The sequence below is a fragment of the Erpetoichthys calabaricus genome, chromosome 9, assembly GCF_900747795.2.
Source record: "Erpetoichthys calabaricus chromosome 9, fErpCal1.3, whole genome shotgun sequence".
In the NCBI taxonomy this organism is placed as follows: domain Eukaryota; kingdom Metazoa; phylum Chordata; class Cladistia; order Polypteriformes; family Polypteridae; genus Erpetoichthys; species Erpetoichthys calabaricus.
Genome location: NC_041402.2, coordinates 40,834,395 through 40,857,250, shown reverse-complemented (window position 1 = coordinate 40,857,250; position 22,856 = coordinate 40,834,395). Strand labels below are relative to the sequence as shown.

Below are 22,856 nucleotides of genomic sequence, written 5' to 3'. Positions count from 1 at the left end.
ATAATAGGTATCAGTAGAAATGAAAAACACTCTATACTGTAGATAAATACATAGATTTCAAATGCACTATATAATAGAATGATGGAGGTGAATGGCACTATAGAATTGATAAATTTGAAGTACACTATATAATAATAAATATGAATAGCACAATATAATAGATATAGCTGTGAAAGACACTAATAAACACACATATATGAAAGTCACTGTATAATATTTAAAATGATAGATATGAAATACACCATAATAGATAGATGGATAGGAATGGCACTGTATAATTGATAGATTTGAAAATACTAAAAGAAATGTGAATGGCGAATATATAATAGATTGATAGGTTTGAAATGCACTATGTAATAGGTAGATGTGAAAGACAGTATATAACAAGTATAGGCAGAAATGAAAGACACTATATAATAAATACATAGATTTGAAATACAGTAAATAATAGAAATGTGAGGGCGGCACGGTGGCGCAGTGGTAGCGCTGCTGCCTCGCAGTTAGGAGACCCGGGTTCGCTTCCCGGGTCCACCCTGCGTGGAGTTTGCATGTTCTCCCCGTGTCTGCGTGGGTTTCCTCCAGGCGCTCCGGTTTCCTCCCACAGTCCAAAGACATGCAGGTTAGGTGGATTGGCGATTCTAAATTGGCCCTAGTGTGTGCTTGGTGTGTGGGTGTGTTTGTGTGTGTCCTGCGGTGGGTTGGCACCCTGCCCGGGATTGGTTCCCTGCCTTGTGCCCTGTGTTGGCTGGGATTGGCTCCAGCAGACCCCCGTGACCCTGTGTTCGGATTCAGCGGGTTGGAAAATGGATGGATGGAATAGAAATGTGAATGACAAAATATAATAGATATACTGTAGATGTGAAAGACAGTAAATGAATGAGAGCTAATTTTTAGCTTTAAGTGAAAGGCACTATATGACAGATTTGAAATATGCTATATACTAATAAATAGATTTGAAACACACAATATAATAAGTATAGGTAGAAATGAAAGACACTACAGTATATAATAGACATAGATGTGAAATTCACTATAACTGGTAGATACAGAAGGCACAATATAACAGCTTGATAAATGTGAACAACACTATATAATAGATATACTGCAGATAGATATAAAAGGCACTATATAACTGACAGACAGATGTGATATTTCACCTTTAGCACTTTCCGTCAAGCGTTATAAACACACATTATACTTGAGTAGGAAGGTCAGGCTGCATGTTGCGCCTTAGTCCTGTTTTTTAAGGTTGGTGTTTCATTTTCTAGCATTTCCATGATGATAAAGTAATTGTGGATGCCACAGCAGTGCAGCATGCCGTCCTCTGCGGAGTCTACGTGTTTCCCTTGTGGGTGCTTCAGTTTCCTTCCTCGCACTCCCCAGACAGACTGTCCGCTCTCTCCGGTGTGAACGTGGCTATGTGACCAGTAATGAACTGATGTCTCTTTCAGGTCAGATTTCTGCTTTGCTTCTCTGGATGTTGGTGTAACCTCTGACTCTGTAAAAGTCTGTACTGGAAAAAGCAGGTTTAGAAAATGGATGGATAGAAAATGCTGAATTCAAATATGGTTTCATCAAGTATAAAGTGAGAAAATTCTTCAATCTATAATGGCAAGCCATCTGGGCTGATAAATGTGGTATAAAACTTGTTCATACAGGAGTAAATTATTTTACAGAAAAACATTTCTTTTATTTTTCTCTGCTCATTGATTCATAATCAGACTCACTTAATTCACGATCCCCCAGTACAGGCCACACGCACACATACAGAGCTACAGCATGTAGGAGTTGTCAGTAGACTTAACACCCACGTTGTTACGTATTTAATCCCAGACTCATGGCTTCGGTAGAGACAGAGTGTGGGTCCCAGTTGGTAACAAGGACTGCAGTGAGTGAAACCTCACAAGAACTGAAAGGTTTTTATCAGTCGTTCTTTAAATGTCTACATCTGCCGGGACAAAACTTGTATTCTCGACAGGCCACCTCATAGTTCTGCCACCAGAATGTTCACAACACAGGTAAATAAAGAGAGGATAAGGAATGGCTTCATGACAGGCACCGTCATGCAATGCTTAACATCGTCCTTTTGTATCTCTGGAGACCAGGGTTCATTTCCCAGCACTGCCTCAAACTGTGCAGAATTTGCTTCACTGATGGGGCCCACACAGTGCATGATAAAACTATAGTCAAGTAAAACTTGTATTTAGTCAATCATTCCTGTCAATATTTTGCGGACGGTGTTACTGACCTCCATGGTGAGTTTCCAGATGTAAAGGGAAGGGAGCTAATGACCAGGAGATGAAAGGAACAAAAAGAAACAGGACAAACATGCTGTCAATGGACTGGCAGAAGTTAAAAACAAGAACAAGTGTCAAATCTAAGAATGCTTAGCCAAAGTCGAGGCCGCAGAAGTTGCACTGAAAAGTTCTGAATACCGAGTCCCTCTAGTGTAGACGGCACATGATAGGACAGTGCATCACGTGACACATCGTGTGTGACATCTGTGTCTTGTGTCTGGCAACAATATGGTTACAGCCTTGCAAGAATCAATACAAAATGGTGGTGACCATACCAAAGCCAGCAAACCAAACAACAACATCTACTGTGATAGCAGTCAGAAAAGTGAAAGAAGACAGGAAACATTAGTTAAAAAATGGATTCCTAAGAGTCCATAGCTCAGATTCACGACATATAGGGAGTGAGTGGCTGCCGCTTATCTAAATATGCTACGTTCCTAGCGGCAGACATGAACGTGTTACCAAGGATGCTATGTTCATCTAATTAATTTATTGTCACTTTTAAAGAGGGGGCCTTTGAATAAAGCTTGACTTATTAAAAATATTTATATGTAACAAAACTGCTACGAATCCGTACTGTTACGGGTAATTGGCATTCAGATATTATTTGTAAAATGTTTTGCTTCTTGATGCACACTTGCTTCATTTATAACTGTGGCTGTCCATGATATGTGAATTCATTTTTAATAAAAGTCCTTTATTAGTACACACCACCAGTGCAGAGCACAGAGTGTTCCTCATATTTTTCCCATGTTCCTCCAACTTGAAGAGGACCGCAGTCACTCCTTAACTCGGCATCTGTTTGGACATGGAGCCCTGAACTTTGAACCATACGTGAACAATTTATGTGATCTGAGACTGAAGGGCCTCTGGTCAAAGTGACTTTACTTCATGAAAAGCTTGTTTTGGTGTTTTTATTGTAATTCGGTCTTTTCACTTGGTTTTATCATTCGTTTAAATTTATCTTCCTGAAAATAATGACCCTATAAGTCAATTGATGGAAGGGGTGTCTAACATTATTAACATTTGCATTTGTATCCATTTGAAGGCTTTGAGACGATACGTCCTTTGAACCAAATACATCAATGGCCGTTTGCCTGTCATTTATTCTCAAGTTATTATCCATGACATCAGTCCTTACACCTACTACACATTGTGTCATCCTTTTAACTCGACTTGATGTTACTTTGGAAGAATAAAACAGATAGGACTGGCGAGCTTTGTTGGGCTGAATGACCTGCTCTTTTCTAATGTTCTGCTAGTGTGGTGCTGAGGTGTCACCCGTTGCATGGCTGGGATTCTGAGGCGGTTCCTCGTGTGTTGGGTTAGCCTACACACTGTACCAGTGCACGTTCCTAACCTCTCTCACTCTACTAAAACAACCATCCACATAACTGAAAACTAAAAGAGCTGGTGCCCAATTAATACTGGGGTGACAGCCATAATACATGGCACAGACAAAATTTGGACAGACCGCGTTAGAATACAAGAAGTGGCAGTCATTGTGAGATAAATGCCAAACAAGTCAGCACATGGACTGCAGGTCATAGGTGTGCCAATAGCCTAAACTGTACATGCAGGTCATGGAAAGGGCAGCATGCTATTGTGTTCGGCTCCATTATTACATGGTTTGGTTTTTACTCTGTATCGGCCTTTTTAATTTTGCTTTCTTTTTATGCTCATGTAGAATCCTAGGCGGAGTGGATTGGGTTGGGAGGTTTTTTGGGGTTTCTGCTAACACCTGAATGAAGTTCTTTGTTACTCAGTGAAATAAAGGTACAAATAAGTGAGTCAATGAATTCAGTCTTTTTAATGAACTGAACCAAATTACTCTTAATTATTTTGGTGAACGCCAGTCAGTAAGCAGCTTTAAGGGTGGTGCATACAAAATACACAGGTTTAAAAGTGGAGTTGTATTACAAAAGTAACAAACCTCACGTGTGGTAATCCTGTTACAAGGTGGACAATGCATTGAGTGATTGGACTTCTCTTTGGCTTGTCTGGTTAAGGTGTGAGTTGGAGTCTTGTTCTGAATCTCTAAATAGACTCGGTGTAAGTGAGCATATTGAGTTTGATGGTATTTTGTGTAGAGCTCATTTCTTTCTTTCTGATTTCAGAACATAGATGAATGGAGACAGACATACATGTAAGTGTATGCCCGTTTGTAATATCCGTTTATCTTGAACTAGCTGATCCCCGCGTAGTAGTGAAACAGGACAATGAGGAGGGCCCTGCCCGGCTCCCCACTCCTGACGTCACACTTCCTCCTCCTCTCGGCCCACAGCCTCTGTCTCGGATTACCACAAATATATCGCTCCTGCAAGCAAACTGTGATATTTAGCACAATGAGAGAAGTCGCTGAATCAACTGGAATGTCCAAGCAAATTGTAGAAAAAAACCCGATCTAAATCCATTAAATAGTTCTCTCGTGAAAAGCAGACAGACAGACATTCGATTTTATATCTCTATTATAATAAAAAAATCCTGGGACGAGACAAGACTTTTTAGCCTGGGAACTAGAAGTGAGCTTTTCAGAAAGATACTTTCACATCCCACGAGATGAGACTTTGTGCCAAGAGATTTACCCACACCTGGGGCCGGAAATAAAAAACAAAGAGTAGATGACAAAGTAGAACATTGTAAAGAGGTTCAAAAATGTTGGCGTGTAGAGCAGGTTGCAGATAATGAAAGTACTAAAATTTGAGTCTCAAATAAATGATAGTAAAGAGCGCATTAGTGCAAACAAACAGAAATTGTCCATCCATCCATCCTCTTCCGCTTATCCGAGGTGGCTCCCCGGCCACTTCTTTTAGCTCTTCCAGGAGAATCCCAAGGCTTCCCAGGCCAGCCGGGAGACATAGTCCCTCCAGCGTGTCCTGGGTCTTCCCTGGGGCCTCCTCCCGGTTGGACGTGCCCGGAACACCTCACCAGGGAGGCGTCCAGGAGGCATCCTGATCAGATGCCCGAGCCACCTCATCTGACTCCTCTCGATGCGGAGGAGCAGCGGCTCTACTCTGAGCCCATCCCGGATGACTGAGCTTCTCACCCTATCTTTAAGGGTGAGCCCAGACACCCTACGGAGGAAACTCATTTCAGCCGCTTGTATTCGCGATCTCGTTCTTTCAGTCACTACCCATAGTTCATGACCATAGGTGAGGGTAGGAACATAGATTGACTGGTAAATTGAGAGCTTTGCCTTGCGGCTCAGCTCCTTTTTCACCACGACAGACCGATGCAGAGCCCGCATCACTGTGGACGCCGCACCGATCCACCTGTTGATCTCATGCTCCATTCTTCCCTCACTCGTGAACAAGACCCCGAGATACTTGAACTCCTCCACTTGAGGCAGGATCTCGCTCCCAACCCTGAGAGGGCACTCCACCCTTTTCCGGCTGAGGACCATGGTCTCGGATTTGGAGGTGCTGATTCCCGTCCCAGCCGCTACACACTCAGCTGCGAACTGACCCAGAGAGAGCTGAAGATCACGGCCTGATGAAGCAAACAGGACAACATCATCTGCAAAAAGCAGTGACCCAATCCTGAGTCCACCAAACCGGAACCCCCTCAACACCCTGGCTGCGCCTAGAAATTCTGTCCATAAAAGTTATGAACAAAACCGGTGACAAAGGGCAGCCCTGGCGGAGTCCAACTCTCACTGGAAACGGGTTTGACTTACTGCTGGCAATGCGGACCAAGCTCTGACAACGATCGTACAGGGACCAAACAGCCCTTATCAGGTGGTCCGGTACCCCATACTCCCGGAGTACCCCCCACAGGATTCCCCGAGGGACACGGTCAAACACCTTTTCCAAGTCCACAAAACACATGTAGACTGATTGGGCGAACTCCTATGCACCCTCCAGGACCCTGCTAAGGGTGTAGAGCTGGTCCACTGTTCCACGACCAGGACGAAAACCACACTGTTCCTCCTGAATCCGAGGTTCGACTATCCGACGGACCCTCCTCTCCAGGACCCCCGAATAGACTTTTCCAGGGAGGCTGAGGAGTGTGATCCCTCTGTAGTTGGAACACACCCTCCGGTCCCCCTTCTTAAAGAGGGGGATCACCACCCCGGTCTGCTAATCCAGAGGCACTGTCCCTGATGTCCATGCGATGTTGCAGAGACATGTCAACCAAGACAGTCCTACAACATCCAAAGCCTTGAGGTACTCTGGCATATCTCATCCACCCCCGGGGCCCTGCCACCAAGGAGTTTTTTGACCACCTCAGTGACCTCGGTCCCAGAGATGGGGAGCCCACCCCTGAGTCCCCAGGCTCTGCTTCCTCATTGGAAGGCATGTTAGTGGGATTGAGGAGGTCTTTGAAGTACTCACCCCACCGACCCACAACGTCCTGAGTCGAGGTCAGCAACGCACCATCCCCACCATATACAGTGTTGACAATGCACTGCTTCTCCCTCCTGAGACGCCGGACGGTGGACCAGAATCTCCTCGAAGCCGTCCGAAAGTCGTTCTCCATGGCCTCCCCAAACTCCTCCCATGCCCGAGTTTTTGCCTCAGCAACCACCGAAGCTGCATTCCGCTTGGCCTGCCGGTACCTATTAGCTGCCTCCAGAGTCCCACAGGGCAAAAGGGTCCGGTAGTACTCCTTCTTCAGCTTGACGGCATCCCTCACCGTTGGTGTCCACCAACGGGTTCGGGGATTGCCACCACGACAGGCACCGACCACATTACAGCCACAGCTCCGGTCAGCTGCCTCAACAATAGAGGCACGGAACATGGCCCATTCGGACTCAATGTCCCCCACCTCCCTTGGGATGTGGTCGAAGTTCTGCCGGAGGTGGGAGTTGAAGCTACTTCTGACAGGGGGCTCTGCCAGACGTTCCCAGCAGACCCTCACAACACGTTTGGGCCTACCACGCCTGACCGGCATCCTCCCCCACCATCGAAGCCAACTCACCACCAGGTGGTGATCAGTTGACAGCTCCGCCCCTCTCTTCACCCGAGTGTCCAAGACATGTGGCCACAGGTCCGACAACTTGACCACAAAGTCGATCATCGAACTGAGGCCTAGGGTGTCCTGGTGCCAAGTGCACATATGAACACCCCTATGCTTGAACATGGTGTTTGTTATGGACAATCGGTGATGAGCACAGAAGTCCAATAACAAAACACCGCTCGGGTTCAGATCGGGGGGCCATTCCTCCCAATCACGCCCTTCCAGGTCTCACTGTCATTGCCCACGTGAGCATTGAAGTCTCCCAGCAGTACGAGGGAGTCCCCAGAAGGTATGCCGTCTAGCACCCCCTCCAGGGACTCCAAAAAGGGTGGGTACTCCAGACTGCTGTTCGGTGCATACGCACAAACAACAGTTAGGACCCGTCCCCCCACCCGAAGGCGAAGGGAGGCTACACTCTCATCTACCGGGGTAAACCCCAATGTACAGGCTCCAATAAGTGGGCAATAAGTATACCCACACCCGCTTGGCGCCTCTCACTGGGGGCAACTCCAGAGTGGTAGAGAGTCCAGCCCCTCTCAAGGAGATTGGTTCCAGAGTCCAATTTGTGCGTCGAGGTGAGCCCGATTATATCTAGCTGGAACCTCTCAACCTCGCGCACAAGCACAGGCTCCTTCCCCTTCAGGGAGGTGACATTCCACATTCCAAGAGCCGAGGATCGGACCGCCAAGGTCCCTGCCTTCGGCCACCGCCCAACTCACACTGCACCCGACCTCCTTGGCCCCTCCCATAGGTGGTGAGCCCATGGGAAGGGCAAATGGAAATTATTACTCAGTGAAACAATGGAACAGATTTGTGAAGAGTGGAGGAAAATATTTGGTTTGCGACTGACTAACCTGGGTACACCGGGAAAGTGGTCATTTAAGCAGTGAGGATAAACTCCCAATTTCTGGAAGATAATCATTAGCAAAACACTTTGCACAAAACTGAATTTGTGGTGAAACTCCAAAAAATATTGCATTTCACTTCCAACAAAATCCATGGCATTCATGTAAAGTAGTTGTCTGGAAGCACAGTAATGTACACAGTGGTTCATTTTAGTGTGTTTTCATGTGGGAAAATGCAGCCTGTCATGTTTTAAACTGAACTGCACTGCTCTGCGCTAATGTGAATGGGGGGCACAAACAGACCTGAACTTACCGTTGAGGTGTGGATTACATGTGCTACTGTATGTAGCGGCAGGAAAGAAACACAGGTAGAGACGGAACTGGGACTGAGGCTTAAAAACAATTTTAAAACCCTAAAAACTCTTGACTGAGATTCACATTTCACAACTGCAGAATTAGCTGGTAAGATGAATTTTAGTGTCAGGTTTTCAAAACCCTATGAGAACTGAAACTTCTGGATGGATTTATTTAAGACACTTTTGGTCTGCAGACCTGGTTATTAGCTGTAAAATGTACAGCTCTTCTTCTTGGTCTCATATGTTTTATCAGCTCCCTGTTGCATTATGAAGATGCGTCTGTTGAGTTAATTGACCGCATCTTTGAGTTTATTCAGTTGGTGGACTGATGTTCTTTGTAGGACCGATTCCTGCCTTTCACGTAATGATCATCAGAAAGACACCCACTCACCTCGTAAGTGGTCCTATAATGAAAGAAATAAATATCGGAGACCCTGCATTTGCATTACTCTCTTAGACAATACTGTACTTCATCCTAAAAGCCAATGTCTGGATAATTTGCTTCACCTCTTTCTGAGTAGAGATTGTTAAAATGATTAATGTGCCAGTCCAGCTCCCCCAGTTGTGAGGAACTCATCTTAGGTGGCTGCTTCACATCACCCCTGTTGTCCTCTCTCATTTTCTGTCTGCTGTATTCATATTGCCCTCTCTTGGAAAGCCCAACCATAACTAATTGTAAGCTTTTTGCTGAAAAACAGTTATACACCAGAACTCACAAATAAAAGGTGTATCCGGTTTATCCTCCTGGAGTTCCCATCCCTAGCACTCTGTGTTCAGACCTGGTAAATGCCGTATCAAACTTCCACTCTGGCTCACAAGCCCAACAAACAATGCACTTTTTGGAGAAAATGTCACGTGAATTGCCTCATGGGGATCTGCGTAGACTTCGAGCACATTAGCAAAAAGTCGTCATGCACCTTCATGATGTGGGCCAAAAGAATCCATTCGTCATAGAGTGAGGTTGGAGCTCTTGCCCACGCAGGCTGCCTTGAGATGTGTGGCATACTTGGATGGTGGCATGACAGTCTTTTCCATTTACAACTAAATATAGTTTGTGTTGTTTGTTTTGTAGCCAGCACGTATGGCTGTGCTGTTGGTCAGGAGTATGTTTTATACATCTTGTTTTCTGATTGTGTGGTAAACTGGATCATATGCTGATAGGAGAGCAATTAAACCTTGTTCAACCTAAGAGCATGCTGTTGAGAAGAAACTAGAAACAAAAGAGATAACCCAAAAGAACTCTGCAAAACCATTTTATACTGTAAAACTATAACCATATTTGTCAATCCAACTGTTTTCCGGAGCCACTTTATCCATTACAGGGTCTCCAGGGCTGGAAATTATCATGACAAGAGCAAATTCTGGACTCGCCACCACTCCATCACATCTCACACACATACACATTTATGTTCATTCACAAGATGCCAATTTAGCGTAACTAATCTAACTTTGATGTTTTAGATGTGGCAGCACATGAAGAAAATCCCAAATGAATGTGTGCAGAACTTAACCAATGCACTTCATTGAAACCATAACTGATGTTTGTGAGCATTCTGATGGCCCAACTTCTAGGGAACAAACGATCCAGAATGAAAAGGCCACGATAAGCTCATTTTACTGAGCAGTGAGACTTTTCTGTTTGGTTTTGTTTTCTTGTAAAACGTACAGAAGAATAACTCAAGCACTGGAAGAGCGTTCAAAGAAAACCAAAGCACTCCAAACTCATGTGACTGTCCATGAGCTGCAGAGGCTCACCAGCTGAAAGGATTTGTAATGATTATATTATTCAATTTGTACTCCTTTTTAAAATGGGTTTTTGCTAAGATCTTTATTGTTATTCTGGTTTTCTGGACTGCTGAATCCATTTCTGGTGGTAGTTTTTGTTTCAGTTTTGTTTTAATCTAGTTGTAATTTATTTACATCTTATTCTGATGCCATTTTGTTTTTGCTCCTGAAATCCCGCTGTGAGCTGGCAATTTTTTTTAATCTTGAATGATCATTCTGGGTGCTTTGCTAAAGTTATACATCAGTCAGGGATTTTCTTACCTAAGGAATTTAATGACAATATTTACCTTAGTCCTAGAACATCTCTCTAAAGACTCACCATTTTATTTATCATTATATTGCATTGCCATTTTGTGTCATTTTACATTGGTTGTCTTCATTGTAAATTTCCCAGAAGGACATTGGGATACACTGCCTGTGATGTCATCAGAGTGACCATATAAAGGTTGGTGTGTACAGCCTGTAATTATCTGCAGTCTGGATAAACGTTGCGTCTTTTTGGTTAGTGTTATGAGTTGTTCACTTTAAAAATGTATTTCTCTTAAATGTTTCTAAACAAAATATATATGGGATGATGGCTTGTTTTTACTAATAAAAGATTTCTTTGTGCATTCATAATGTTTCTAGAGCATAGTGATTGCTTATTATCAAATAAGCTGTGTAAGCAGCACGGGGTCCTAGAAACTATAGAAATGTAGAGATGGCAGGTGATTGAGAGGAACTACTCTGGGCATCTCTCTCCTAGGAGGTTTTGTATTGCAGACGTGCTCACATCGTTTGTACATTAGCGGCTAAGTGACTGTCTTTCTTCGGAGGTTTCATTGTGCCGATGTGCTCACCTCGCTTGAGTATCCTTGGAGGTGGAGGCCTTACCCCGACTCCACCTCTCACTTCCGGGAAGAACAGACAGACACACTTCCACACGTAGACGTATATATATAAGATATACATTGCTTGTGGGCGCTGCCATGTTATAATTCATGTTACCAGCTCCTGATTACCGAGGGGTATGTGTTCCAACGTCACTGCATCTTATGTCTTCAACGCGACGCCTTAAATATTGGTGTGATGGTTCATTCAGTATCTGTGATTTGAAGGTAAAAACAAAATCAAATCTAATGCAAATGTCTCTCTTGAATTTTGTTTTTCAATCTTATTGGTTTCCTTCTTATTTGAATGTTGGTTACTAGTTACACTTTGGTGCAAAAGTAACGTCTTCCAAGGTTTGACTTGAAATATAATAAAGCCAGAAACATCTTCTGGTCCTCTTACAGACTTCAGGCAGCAACTGTAGTTAAGATTTATTTCTTATTTCTTTCTAGCTTTAAGACTTTTGGTTAATGTTTACACTTTGATGACAGGCTTTCTGTTTTTGACTTTGATATTTGTCTGTTATCTTCTGGTCCCCTTTCATCATTAAAAAAAATAAAATAATGTCTCTCTGTCGTGCTATGCAGGAACATGCAAAGGATTTTATAAGTTAAGAGATGAGACATAGTCAACCAACATACTGGGAGATCACGAATGACAGCAGCTGAAACCAAACCACAAGACGAAGAGAATCCATCCATCCATCCATTATCCAACCCGCTATATCCTAACTACAGGGTCATGGGGGTCTGCTGGAGCCAATCCCAGCCAACACAGGGCACAAGGCAGGAAACATACCCCGGTCAGGGCGCCAACCAACTGCAGGGCGCGCACTCTCACACACATACACACACATTAGGGACAATTTAGGATCGCCAATGCACCTAGCCTGCATGTCTTTGGACTGTGGGAGGAAACCCACGCAGACACGGGGAGAACATGCAAAGTCCACGCAAGGAGGACTTGGGAAGCGAACCCGGGTCTCCTAACTGCGAGGCAGCAGCGCTACAAGACGAGAATCCGAGTCAAAAATATCAAAACAAAGGTCTTAGCCAGCAGATTATTATTCAATTTAAAAGTAATAATACATAGAATTCATGAACTCAGACACGCATATGACCTCGCAGTGGACTGCAAATGGCCAAGGGAAGTTGGAAAAATTAACTACAACAAAATATGAAACAGTCTCCCTCTTAGACAGTACATCGAGATTACAGATATATCCTTGAAGTCTATGAGTGAGTTATGTTTTCTAATTTCTGATTTAAAAAGTGAGTTGGCCATTTATTTTAACTAAGGGTTTTGGGCTTGATGATTGATTCATCACACTTTTTACTTAACAGACCTGGCTAGGCTTTGACTAACATTTCATATTATGGTACCTGTTTAAAATTCCATCTGGTATTTTTTAAAGCAGACCAGTATTCACTTCTGCTCCCATTATTTCTTTCTCATCCGCTCACTCTCTCAATTCTCCTGCTAGTGAACCCTTGTCTGAAACTTATCTCCATGCCAGCGATTCAGGGTTGTCTTCTGTAGCCATTCATTGTAAGCTAAATGTTTTCTGTTGTTGACAGGACATTTAATTGAAAGTCTAAGAATGCTGGGAGTATTGACCATTTTAGAATGGCAGATCACCTTTTACAGTCAAAGCAGGTGATGGGTTCAAAGAGTCCTATGTAACTGCTGGTTTAAACAGGGCCATCAGTTCTGTGCTAAGGCAACTGCAGGATTAATTCAGTTTTAGAAACCTTAAAAGTAACAAGCACAGCTGTGGCTCTCCTAAACAATTCAACACCTCCTTGACTGAAAGTATTCGGTCAGTTGATAGTCTGAGGCTTAGTCAATTTGGTTACATTTTTGATAGCTAATTGAGGTCCCATTCCAGCTAACTGGTTAGGAGAACTGTCATTGCATTAAGGTCCAGAGTCCAACTGAGACGCAGCCCTCTAACCAAACAGCCATTTTCCATGCTGAGGCTGTCAGAGCAGGACAGGCTTGACGGATGAAAACTCTCCTGTAGTAATCACTTCAGCGTGGGTTTGCCTCCAGGGTGGAGTGGCAGTAAATTGTCTAGGACTGAACTGTATCCTCAGTCTCAAGTGGCAGGGTATTCACTGATGATGAGGTCATTGTCATCCCAGGTTACACCTTTTGAAAAACCTGAATGGACAGAACAGAACAGAAATTGTGCCTGTGAGGTATTTCTAGGTATCTGCATGTTCTCAGCATATGCTCAGCTAAAGCCAGGTCTCAACATCAACACCATGATATCACACACTCCTTCCCTTGAACAGTTTTACACTAAAGAGCACCAAAAACTACTGTTGTAACTCTAATTTCAAAAATCACAAATGCTGTAGCCATGAAAAGTCTACTTCTGTTAGCATTGTTTAGCTAGGCCTGGTGTCCAAACATGTGGCTAAAACCAAACTGTCAGGGGTAACATTTTAAATACTGAGGCTAGGGATGTGCATCCCTATACGGTATTTGATCATTATTTAGTGACTTTGTCTGAATGGATGTATGCAGTGTGAGTGTGTGGCCTTGTGACTATGGCTCAAGACAGTGGAGCCCTCAGTCCAGTCCCAGATTCTGACTGTGTACCATGTACCATGGCTCCCCCTGCAGACAAGTGTGAGCAATTGTACTTTATATGTAACTAGCCATGGTACCTGTCAATGACAGGTAATAGAATAATTCAAAAATATTTGCTGTTTCTGTCCCTACATGTACCTTGACCTCATTCCCTCTGTAGTTGTACGTGTGAACGTCTGCAAGTGAACTGTGATTCTTAGCACGATGAGAGAAGTCGCAAAATTAACCGGAATGTTGAAGTAAATTCTCGAAAAAGCCCAATCTAAATCCGTGAAGTAGTTCTCTCATGAAAAGCGGACAGACATACAGATAGACAGATGTTGGAATTTATATATACATGTATGTATATACAGTGGTGTGAAAAACTATTTGCCCCCTTCCAGATTTCTTATTCTTTTGCATGTTTGTCACACAAAATGTTTCTGATCATCAAACACATTTAACCATTAGTCAAATATAACACAAGTAAACACAAAATACAGTTTTTAAATGATGGTTTTTATTATTTAGGGAGAAAAAAAATCCAAACCTACATGGCCCTGTGTGAAAAAGTAATTGCCCCCTTGTTAAAAAATAACCTAACTGTGGTGTATCACACCTGAGTTCAATTTCCGTAGCCACCCCCAGGCCTGATTACTGCCACACCTGTTTCAATCAAGAAATCACTTAAATAGGAGCTGCCTGACACAGAGAAGTAGACCAAAAGCACCTCAACAGCTAGACATCATGCCAAGATCCAAAGAAATTCAGGAACAAATGAGAACAGAAGTAATTGAGATCTATCAGTCTGGTAAAGGTTATAAAGCCATTTCTAAAGCTTTGGGACTCCAGCGAACCACAGTGAGAGCCATTATCCACAAATGGCAAAAACATGGAACAGTGGTGAACCTTCCCAGGAGTGGCCGGCCGACCAAAATTACCCCAAGAGCGCAGAGACGACTCATCCGAGAGGTCACAAAAGACCCCAGGACAACGTCTAAAGAACTGCAGGCCTCACTTGCCTCAATTAAGGTCAGTGTTCACGACTAACCATAAGAAAGAGACTGGGCAAAAACGGCCTGCATGGCAGATTTCCAAGACGCAAACCACTGTTAAGCAAAAAGAACATTAGGGCTCGTCTCAATTTTGCTAAGAAACATCTCAATGATTGCCAAGACTTTTGGGAAAATACCTTGTGGACTGATGAATCAAAATTTGAACTTTTTGGAAGGCAAATGTCCCGTTACATCTGGCGTAAAAGGAACACAGCATTTCAGAAAAAGAACATCATACCAACAGTAAAATATGGTGGTGGTAGTGTGATGGTCTGGGGTTGTTTTGCTGCTTCAGGACCTGGAAGGCTTGCTGTGATAGATGGAACCATGAATTCTACTGTCTACCAAAAAATCCTGAAGGAGAATGTCCGGCCATCTGTTCGTCAACTCAAGCTGAAGCGATCTTGGGTGCTGCAACAGGACAATGACCCAAAACACACCAGCAAATCCACCTCTGAATGGCTGAAGAAAAACAAAATGAAGACTTTGGAGTGGCCTAGTCAAAGTCCTGACCTGAATCCAATTGAGATGCTATGGCATGACCTTAAAAAGGCGGTTCATGCTAGAAAACCCTCAAATAAAGCTGAATTACAACAATTTTGCAAAGATGAGTGGGCCAAAATTCCTCCAGAGCGCTGTAAAAGACTCATTGCAAGTTATCGCAAACGCTTGATTGCAGTTATTGCTGCTAAGGGTGGCCCAACCAGTTATTAGGTTCAGGGGGCAATTACTTTTTCACACAGGGCCATGTAGGTTTGGATTTTTTTTCTCCCTAAATAATAAAAACCACCATTTACAAACTGCATTTTGTGTTTACTTGTGTTATATTTAACTAATGGTTAAATGTGTTTGATGATCAGAAACATTTTGTGTGACAAACATGCAAAAGAATAAGAAATCAGGAAGGGGGCAAATAGTTTTTCACACCACTGTATATATATATATATTGTAGAACGTGGCCCGGACACAGACAAGTAGACATGTTTAAAAGCACCACCACACGTTTATTTACACTCTATACTATTATTTACAACAGTGCACACAACCCACAAACTCCCTCAGAAGTCCAGGCCTTTCGCAATGCCTCTTTCTTCACCTTTCTTCTGGTCACCTCCACTCCTCTCTTCCAAGACCTTGTCCTTCTTCCACCCAACTCCAGCCATCGAATGGAGAGAGGCGGCCCCTTTCATCCCCACCCAGACGGGCTCCAGGTGCCTCCCGACAACCTTCCGCTGGCACTCCCCAGTGTGGTGGAAGTGCCGGCTGCGCACCCAGAAGCACTCCAGGTGTCCCTGGTCTTCTTCCCCCCAGCACATCCGGGTGTGGCGGAAGTGCTGAGGGCCAGGGCTCCTCAGGCATTGGGGTGCCCCCTGGCAGTGACCACGGGACCCTACAGGGTTGAGCTTCAAAGCTCTGTACCCGTGGTCCCCAAAGCCACCAAGGCAGTTGCCCCCTCATGGTCTGGAGGAGGCGTAAGTGCTCCTCCGGTCCTCTTGGGTGTCCCAGCTGGGTACCACCCCCAGCCGCGTGCCACAATATATATATAGAGAGAGAGATATGCTCAGGGACTGTGGACAATTGTGATTCATGCAAAACTTTAACTTTTGCTTTGTAAAATATTTCATGAAGCAAATTGTGTTTTGCCACAAGTGAAATTCATTCTATTAGCTCATATTGTATATTTTCATCTCATCTGCAGCTTTTTTCTCCGTATACAAAAGCAGGAAACAATTTATTATGGTGCAGAGTACGGAAAAGGGAGTGCGGCTTGAGAGCAAATACCTGCAAGAACCTCACCACTGCTCAAATCCATTGGCCTGAGTATGTGGCCGCCAACAATCACCGTAAGGAGTTGGGGAAACTGAGTGCAGATGGTGTTACCCACGGTGTTACCTGCTTAATGAGTGGTGCGAGACAGATCTTTTCTTTCTGTGCCCTTTCTGCCCTTGTCAAGACTTTATGAGTCCTCAACCACGAGACCCATTGCTCCCCAGTCCACCACACAAACCCCAATTGTGTCTGCATGCGTCTCCCTGGACGCCTTGCCCTTCACCAGATGCTGCTGTGTCCTGCACTTCCTATGAAACTGCGCGCTGCATTCCAGTCCAAAAAGAGAATCCAAGCTCTACAGACACAATTCATTCCCAGGGCATAGTGCCCATATAACGGATGCCACCCCGTCTTTTAACTCCCCCTCTCTGTATTTGGCTGCATTCATCCTTTCCTCAATGCTGACCTCCCTGTCGCTGAGAAGTCATGAGGCTGCCACAACCATGCTCCATTGTAGGAATGATGAGCAGTGACTGGTCTTCACAGGACATAGTGATTGGAGTCTTGCCCCAAAATTTCAATTATTGTCTCATCAAGAGTCCTTTAAACCTTCACATGCCTTTTACTCAAGAACAGCTTCCGTCCAGCCACTCTATCATAAATGCCTGTTTGATGGAGTGTTGCTCAGATGGTCCTCTTTCCAACAGGTTCAACCATCTAAGTAGAGGACTTCTCAAGCTCTGTTAGAGTGACCATTGGGTTCTTGGTCACCTCCCTGATTAAGGCCTTTCTTCACTGGTTAGTCAGTTTGGATGGAGAGTCAACTCTAGGAATAGTCCTGGTGGTTCCAAACTTCTTCCATTTCACAATTATTATTGTTGCTTCTGTGCTCCTGCAAACACTCAAAACTTTTCAAATGGTTTAATCCCCTCGTGCTCATCCCTGCCTCACCACAGTTTGATCATGGATGTCTACAGAGAGTTCTTTTGACTTTATGGTTAGGTTTTTGTCCTGATATGCATGGTGTATAGTGGGACCTTCGATACACAGGTGTGTTCCTTCCCAAATGATGTCTAGGCAATTCAGTTTGACACAGGTGGACGCAAGTTAAGTTCTAAACACACATGAATTAGAATTAAAGCAAACAGGATGCACCTGACCTCAATTTGGAGTACCATAGCAAAGGGTCTGAATACTTTAACAAATGGAAAATTTCACTTTTTGATTTTTATTATGTTTGCAAACCTTTCTGAAAATATGTTTTCATTTTGTCATTATGGGTTATTGAGAGTAGATTGATGCCAATCCCATATGGCGAGTGGCTATCAAAGCCAACTTGGGAGGCAGTAACACAAACCATCCAATTAAAATGCATTCTTTAATAAACATTACATAAATTTGAAAATTCCCAAAGCACTATCAGAACTGCTGAATAATTAAGTAGCACTTCATGCATTTATATGGAAATGCGCTTTCTGCGAGTTGTTGATGGAAGAAGGGTGATAAATAAAGTGAAAATTACTGATAGGTTTGTTCTCACAAGTGTGAGTCATCACGGATCCAGCATCTCAAGCAGGAATCTAATGCCCACTTATTGTCCAGTTCCCCATTGATTGTGTTGGTTTTTCCACTCACAGTCGTAAAGATATTCTGGTTTGCTTAATGGTCAGTTCCAGGTTGGTGGAATATGGCTTGTGGGCCCTGCGAGAGACTGGTGTCCTGCCCAGGATTGTTTTCCGCTTTGCACCTGATGGTGCAGAGATGAGGTCTACCCTTATGAGTGTCATTTGGATTAAGTGGGTATGTTTGAGGGTCATTCATTTGAAACAAGGAAATTGAACAAATAAAGCAGATGTTACTTATTAATTACCATTTCTGAAACACATCAAGGTCTAAATAATTTAATAAGCACCATAAAGCTTTACAGTTGCTTAGCCCCCGGTGTGTGCCTTCCTCAGTCTCTTTCATATTGGATGACCATATCTGTTCTTCTTTTTTTGCAGTGTTCCACCTATCCTATAAAGTGACCAAGATTGTCCCAGAAAGCTGCCTGCTGATCATGCTGGGCTTAGGTCTGGGTGGCATAGTACTTGCTGCTACAAACAAACCTGAATATCAGCTGGACCCTAATTTATTCTTCCTCTTTCTGCTGCCTCCCATTGTGCTGGACTCTGGCTACTTCATGCCCAGTAGACTCTTTTTTGATAATTTTGGGGCTATCATGATGTTTGCGGTCATTGGCACAGTCTGGAACTCCTTTACAACAGGGTTTGCTCTCTGGGGAATCAAAATGTCTGGACTGATGAGTATGATGAATTATTTTGTTTTATTCTTACTTATAAGCTGGCTTTGTAAAGTTACTGATTGGTCCGGTGTGGTTGTTCTCACGTGTCATTTCTCTATTGTACAGGTGACAAAGTGGACGCTGGGCTGATGGATTTCCTGCTCTTTGGCAGTTTAATCTCTGCTGTGGACCCAGTGGCTGTTCTGGCCGTCTTTGAGGAGGTCCATGTCAATGAAACTCTCTTCATTATTGTCTTTGGCGAGTCTCTGCTGAACGATGCTGTTACTGTGGTGAGTAAGCTACTTCTGGGGTCTCTTTTGTGTGTGCTAACAAGAGGAGCACAGTTGACTCTCACAAAACACTCAAGATGTTTATTGATCTCTCTGATATAATTACAGGATCTTTGCATTTCCTGTTTTCGTATACAAATCATATTTCAGTATCTAGATATACTGTACAATAACTAGGACTGTATAGAACTAGTAACTAGGAAGCATCTTCTGTTACATTTCCTAACATTAATGAAATGATCAAGATGTCACAATGCTCCTGTTTCATCTGTTGTTTGCAACCCTCATGAGTAAACCAAGGAAGAGAGTACCACATAGCAAGAGCCATGTATTGTAACCTCTATGGTGGAGCTTCCAGAATCATAATTAATAAATTAAGATGGATGTTTAGATTAAGGTATGAATGGGATATAATGTCTTAAAAAAAATTAAAAATAAAAATAATAGTATCCAGAAACATGCCAGCAACCTTAGAATTTCACCCCAGTTTCGGTTCACCGCCACTGAGAGAAGTGACACACCATGATGGGCTCCTTGTTCAGGCCTTGTTGTTTTTCATTGAATTGACCCAGACCTCATAAAATTTCAAAGAAGAAGACAGGTGGTGATCTTTTGATCTTTTTGTTTCTGATGCATAAGCACTTTAGTCCTTCCCATGGTCCTACGTTGTCTCCTGTGTACTTCTCAAGTCCTGTTAGGATGAGGCTTCAAGCTCAGTGAGGCCAGCATAGTCCGTCTTGCTGTATGCTGCACCTGATTACATTCCCTCGAAACAAACAGGAGGACATGATAAAAGTTAGTGATGTTCTGGTCACCATGGTGTTCACACTGTTGGTTGTTTTGTTTGTTTATTTCTATAGTGCTTTACTCAGCGTTTGATCTTCACCTTCTTTTCATCTTTTCATTAAAAAAAGTAACCGGATGAGTAGTTTTTTGTGAAACAAAACAGGGTGTGTCATGGAAATACAGACATGTTAAGTCTTTGCTCCAGTAGACACCTAAGATCTTTCCTTGGCTGGATTAGAGCATCTGCCTGACATAACTATACACAATCTATGACAATTGTAGGGGTGGGGGAGGAGAATCCAGCTCATTCATCTAAACATCCAAAAATCATGCCATACTTTGGTGCTCAGGTCAGGTTTTCTCAGGTGATTTGCATTTCTATAGCTGGGAAGTTTCTAGGAACCTTTTCTTTCTTCACTTCTTAGCTGTTTAGATTTATGTAACTGTTCCCTCACCGCTGTGTATTTGGGACGCATCGTCTCCTCTGATTATCCTATACAAGGGTTGAACTGGATGCTCTAACTGCTTTTTTGCTATGAAAACATGAACTACTGGTTAGTGACCTTCGTGCAGTCATGTAGGGCGGTGTCCACTTCATTAATGACACGCTCCACCACTTCCTAATAGAACAAGAGGACCCAGATGAGATCTCTGTTGAGTTTATTCATGTATTTTGTTGTGGTGGGGTGGCCTCTTGATAAGTTTTACTAACTTCAACCACAAGAGCCTTTTCCAGAACAGAGTGCTGCCGTGCAGGTGTGGTTTTTGGGGATGGTGTGCTTTCTATAGGACACTGTAAAGGAAGGAGAGTGATACATAAAAAGAGTCAGAGACCCCAGCTGAAATTGGTATTAAAGTGGTGGTGAAAAGCTGCAGCATGCCATTATTACTGCCACATCAGATTCTTAAATTAAAAAACACAGCCATTGGAGCATATTTTGCTCTCCTCAAGGTCTGCTAGTTAATAAAAGACATCTGGTCATGACGTAGGGTTTTTCATTCCTCACATCTGGGATAGGCAAAGCAGAAACAGCGTCACTCTCCTTTGGGGTGGTGATCCTCCATTCTAACTAGGGAAACATGAACTATGTGAACAACTATTCCATTCGGCTATTTTCACCCTGATGCCCCTTGATAACAGACCCTTGAAGAGCCTCAACAAGCTTGTGTGTTTGACAGATACCTGTGTATTTAATTTTCACGTTTGCTTTAAGCAACGAAGCACTGTGGCTGGTGCTGCCTCCTCACTAATTCAGGAACCTGCGTTTGGTTTTAAACATTGAGGTTTTTTTCCACCCAGACCTCAAACCTGCATGGATTAACTTAACAGAACCAAACAGAGAAACGCAGGTCAAGAAAATGAACTGATGCATACTCTGCGTATCATAACACGCTGTTGGTGAGGTCTTCTGCAGCCATGGCACTTTACTTTTCAAAGACATCTGTCAAAAAATCTCCTAATCTGTGATAAATGATGCTAGGGCAATGAAGTGAATCTCAAACTTTAACTAAGTGACGTGTGAAATGTTCAGATACAAACGGTCAGTGTTTTACTACAGTCTACAGCAAAATCAATGGAACACATGTTAGTATTGCAAATGTATTTTTATTTAAGTAGAATTAAACAGTCCTGCTACTGCCTGCTCTTACTAGTCTTTCTGCATTGCCGTTCTGCTGGCCTGTGTCTGCATGTTAATGTCATTCTCATTTTAGCCGTCCAGTTTTTAGCTGAGCCTAATAAGATATTTGTATTTGCTGGTTATTCTTTTCATATGAATCTTGTAACTCCATGAGTAAGTCTCCAATCTGGGAGATAAAAAATGAGCAAGCAGTAGCCTACCAGTCACGTGAACAAACTATAAAGTTTGAACACATCCTTTTCAGTTGTGTACATACAGTATAAGAATGCTTTGACATAACATTCTGATTTTATAAATCACACTTTGTGCACTGATTTTCACGTACAATCCAGGGATTTCAACATCAGTCTATTTGTACGGTCTGATTTATAAATGAAGCCCCAAGTCTTGAGACAGCTTAACTTTTTTGCTTTATGGCAGATTGGAGGTGAACAACTGGCATGTGGTCGGCCTTCTCAGATCTCATCTTTGAAAGGGCAACATGGAACCCCCTCCTGGAGCTCCACATATTGTTCTAAACCGGGCAGGAGGTGTTTTTCCTCTTACTAGGCCGCTATGACTTTACTCACTCTCCAAGTGCACTCTAGCACTCTGTCTGATGCTCATGGCACTCTCCAGCACACTCTTACAGTACACCTCGTCATCTCCTTCTAATGGACTTGAGCCTTACTCTACCCTGCACTGCCATGGCATATGCATATATACATCATTTCTGTATATTTTCTACATAGAGTATATAATATCAGTATGATTTCTGGATATATTAAAACTTTGTTAGTGTTTCTGTTGCCTGTAATTTATTTAATGTTCATATTATAGTTATAACAGCATGTAGTGCACTAAGAATGCTTACTAAGAAGTAATTTAAGTGAACTAAACTGCTGTGAAAGCACCATATAAACACACATACTGACTGAATCATTTACTGTAGAACCCTCTGGATTTTTGCAGATCTGAGTGGTAGACAAGGACAGCCTTGCCAGGAATCTCTCATTGAGGCATTTTAAATGTTTTTTGACTACTGTTCTTACCACACGCAGGCTTAATTACCACATGCTTGAAATTTGAGCAAGTTTGTCTTTTTTTTGCATGATATGTAGCTTTTGTGTATTTTCATTGTGGCCTCGTGTTCTTTGTCTGCCTTACTCTTTCACAATTCTTATCCCTATTGTTTGCTTTTGCCCAAGAGCTCAGGGCCCTCAGGTTGTACAAAGAGCAACAATCTTTGATGTGCCATTTTGCCACTTGCTCCCTGGACATCATTCTCATTGAGTCACGTCAGGAGATGGGTCTTCGCCGAGCACACAGACAGATGGCTGTCACTGAGTGCTGACCTGCTTTA

General features: G+C 43.1%; 1 protein-coding gene across 2 annotated transcripts in view; it reads left to right on the top strand.

Annotated features, from left to right (window-relative positions):
• slc9a5 (solute carrier family 9 member A5) overlaps positions 1 to 22,856 on the top strand; it is a 157,824-nt gene that overhangs the window by 44,507 nt on the left and 90,461 nt on the right. For both annotated transcript variants that reach the window (XM_028809352.2, XM_051931682.1), the window contains exons 2-3: positions 18,518 to 18,820; positions 18,925 to 19,088. In XM_028809352.2, coding sequence (XP_028665185.2) covers positions 18,518 to 18,820; positions 18,925 to 19,088 — 467 coding nt within the window. The remainder of the gene's footprint in view (positions 1 to 18,517; positions 18,821 to 18,924; positions 19,089 to 22,856) is intronic.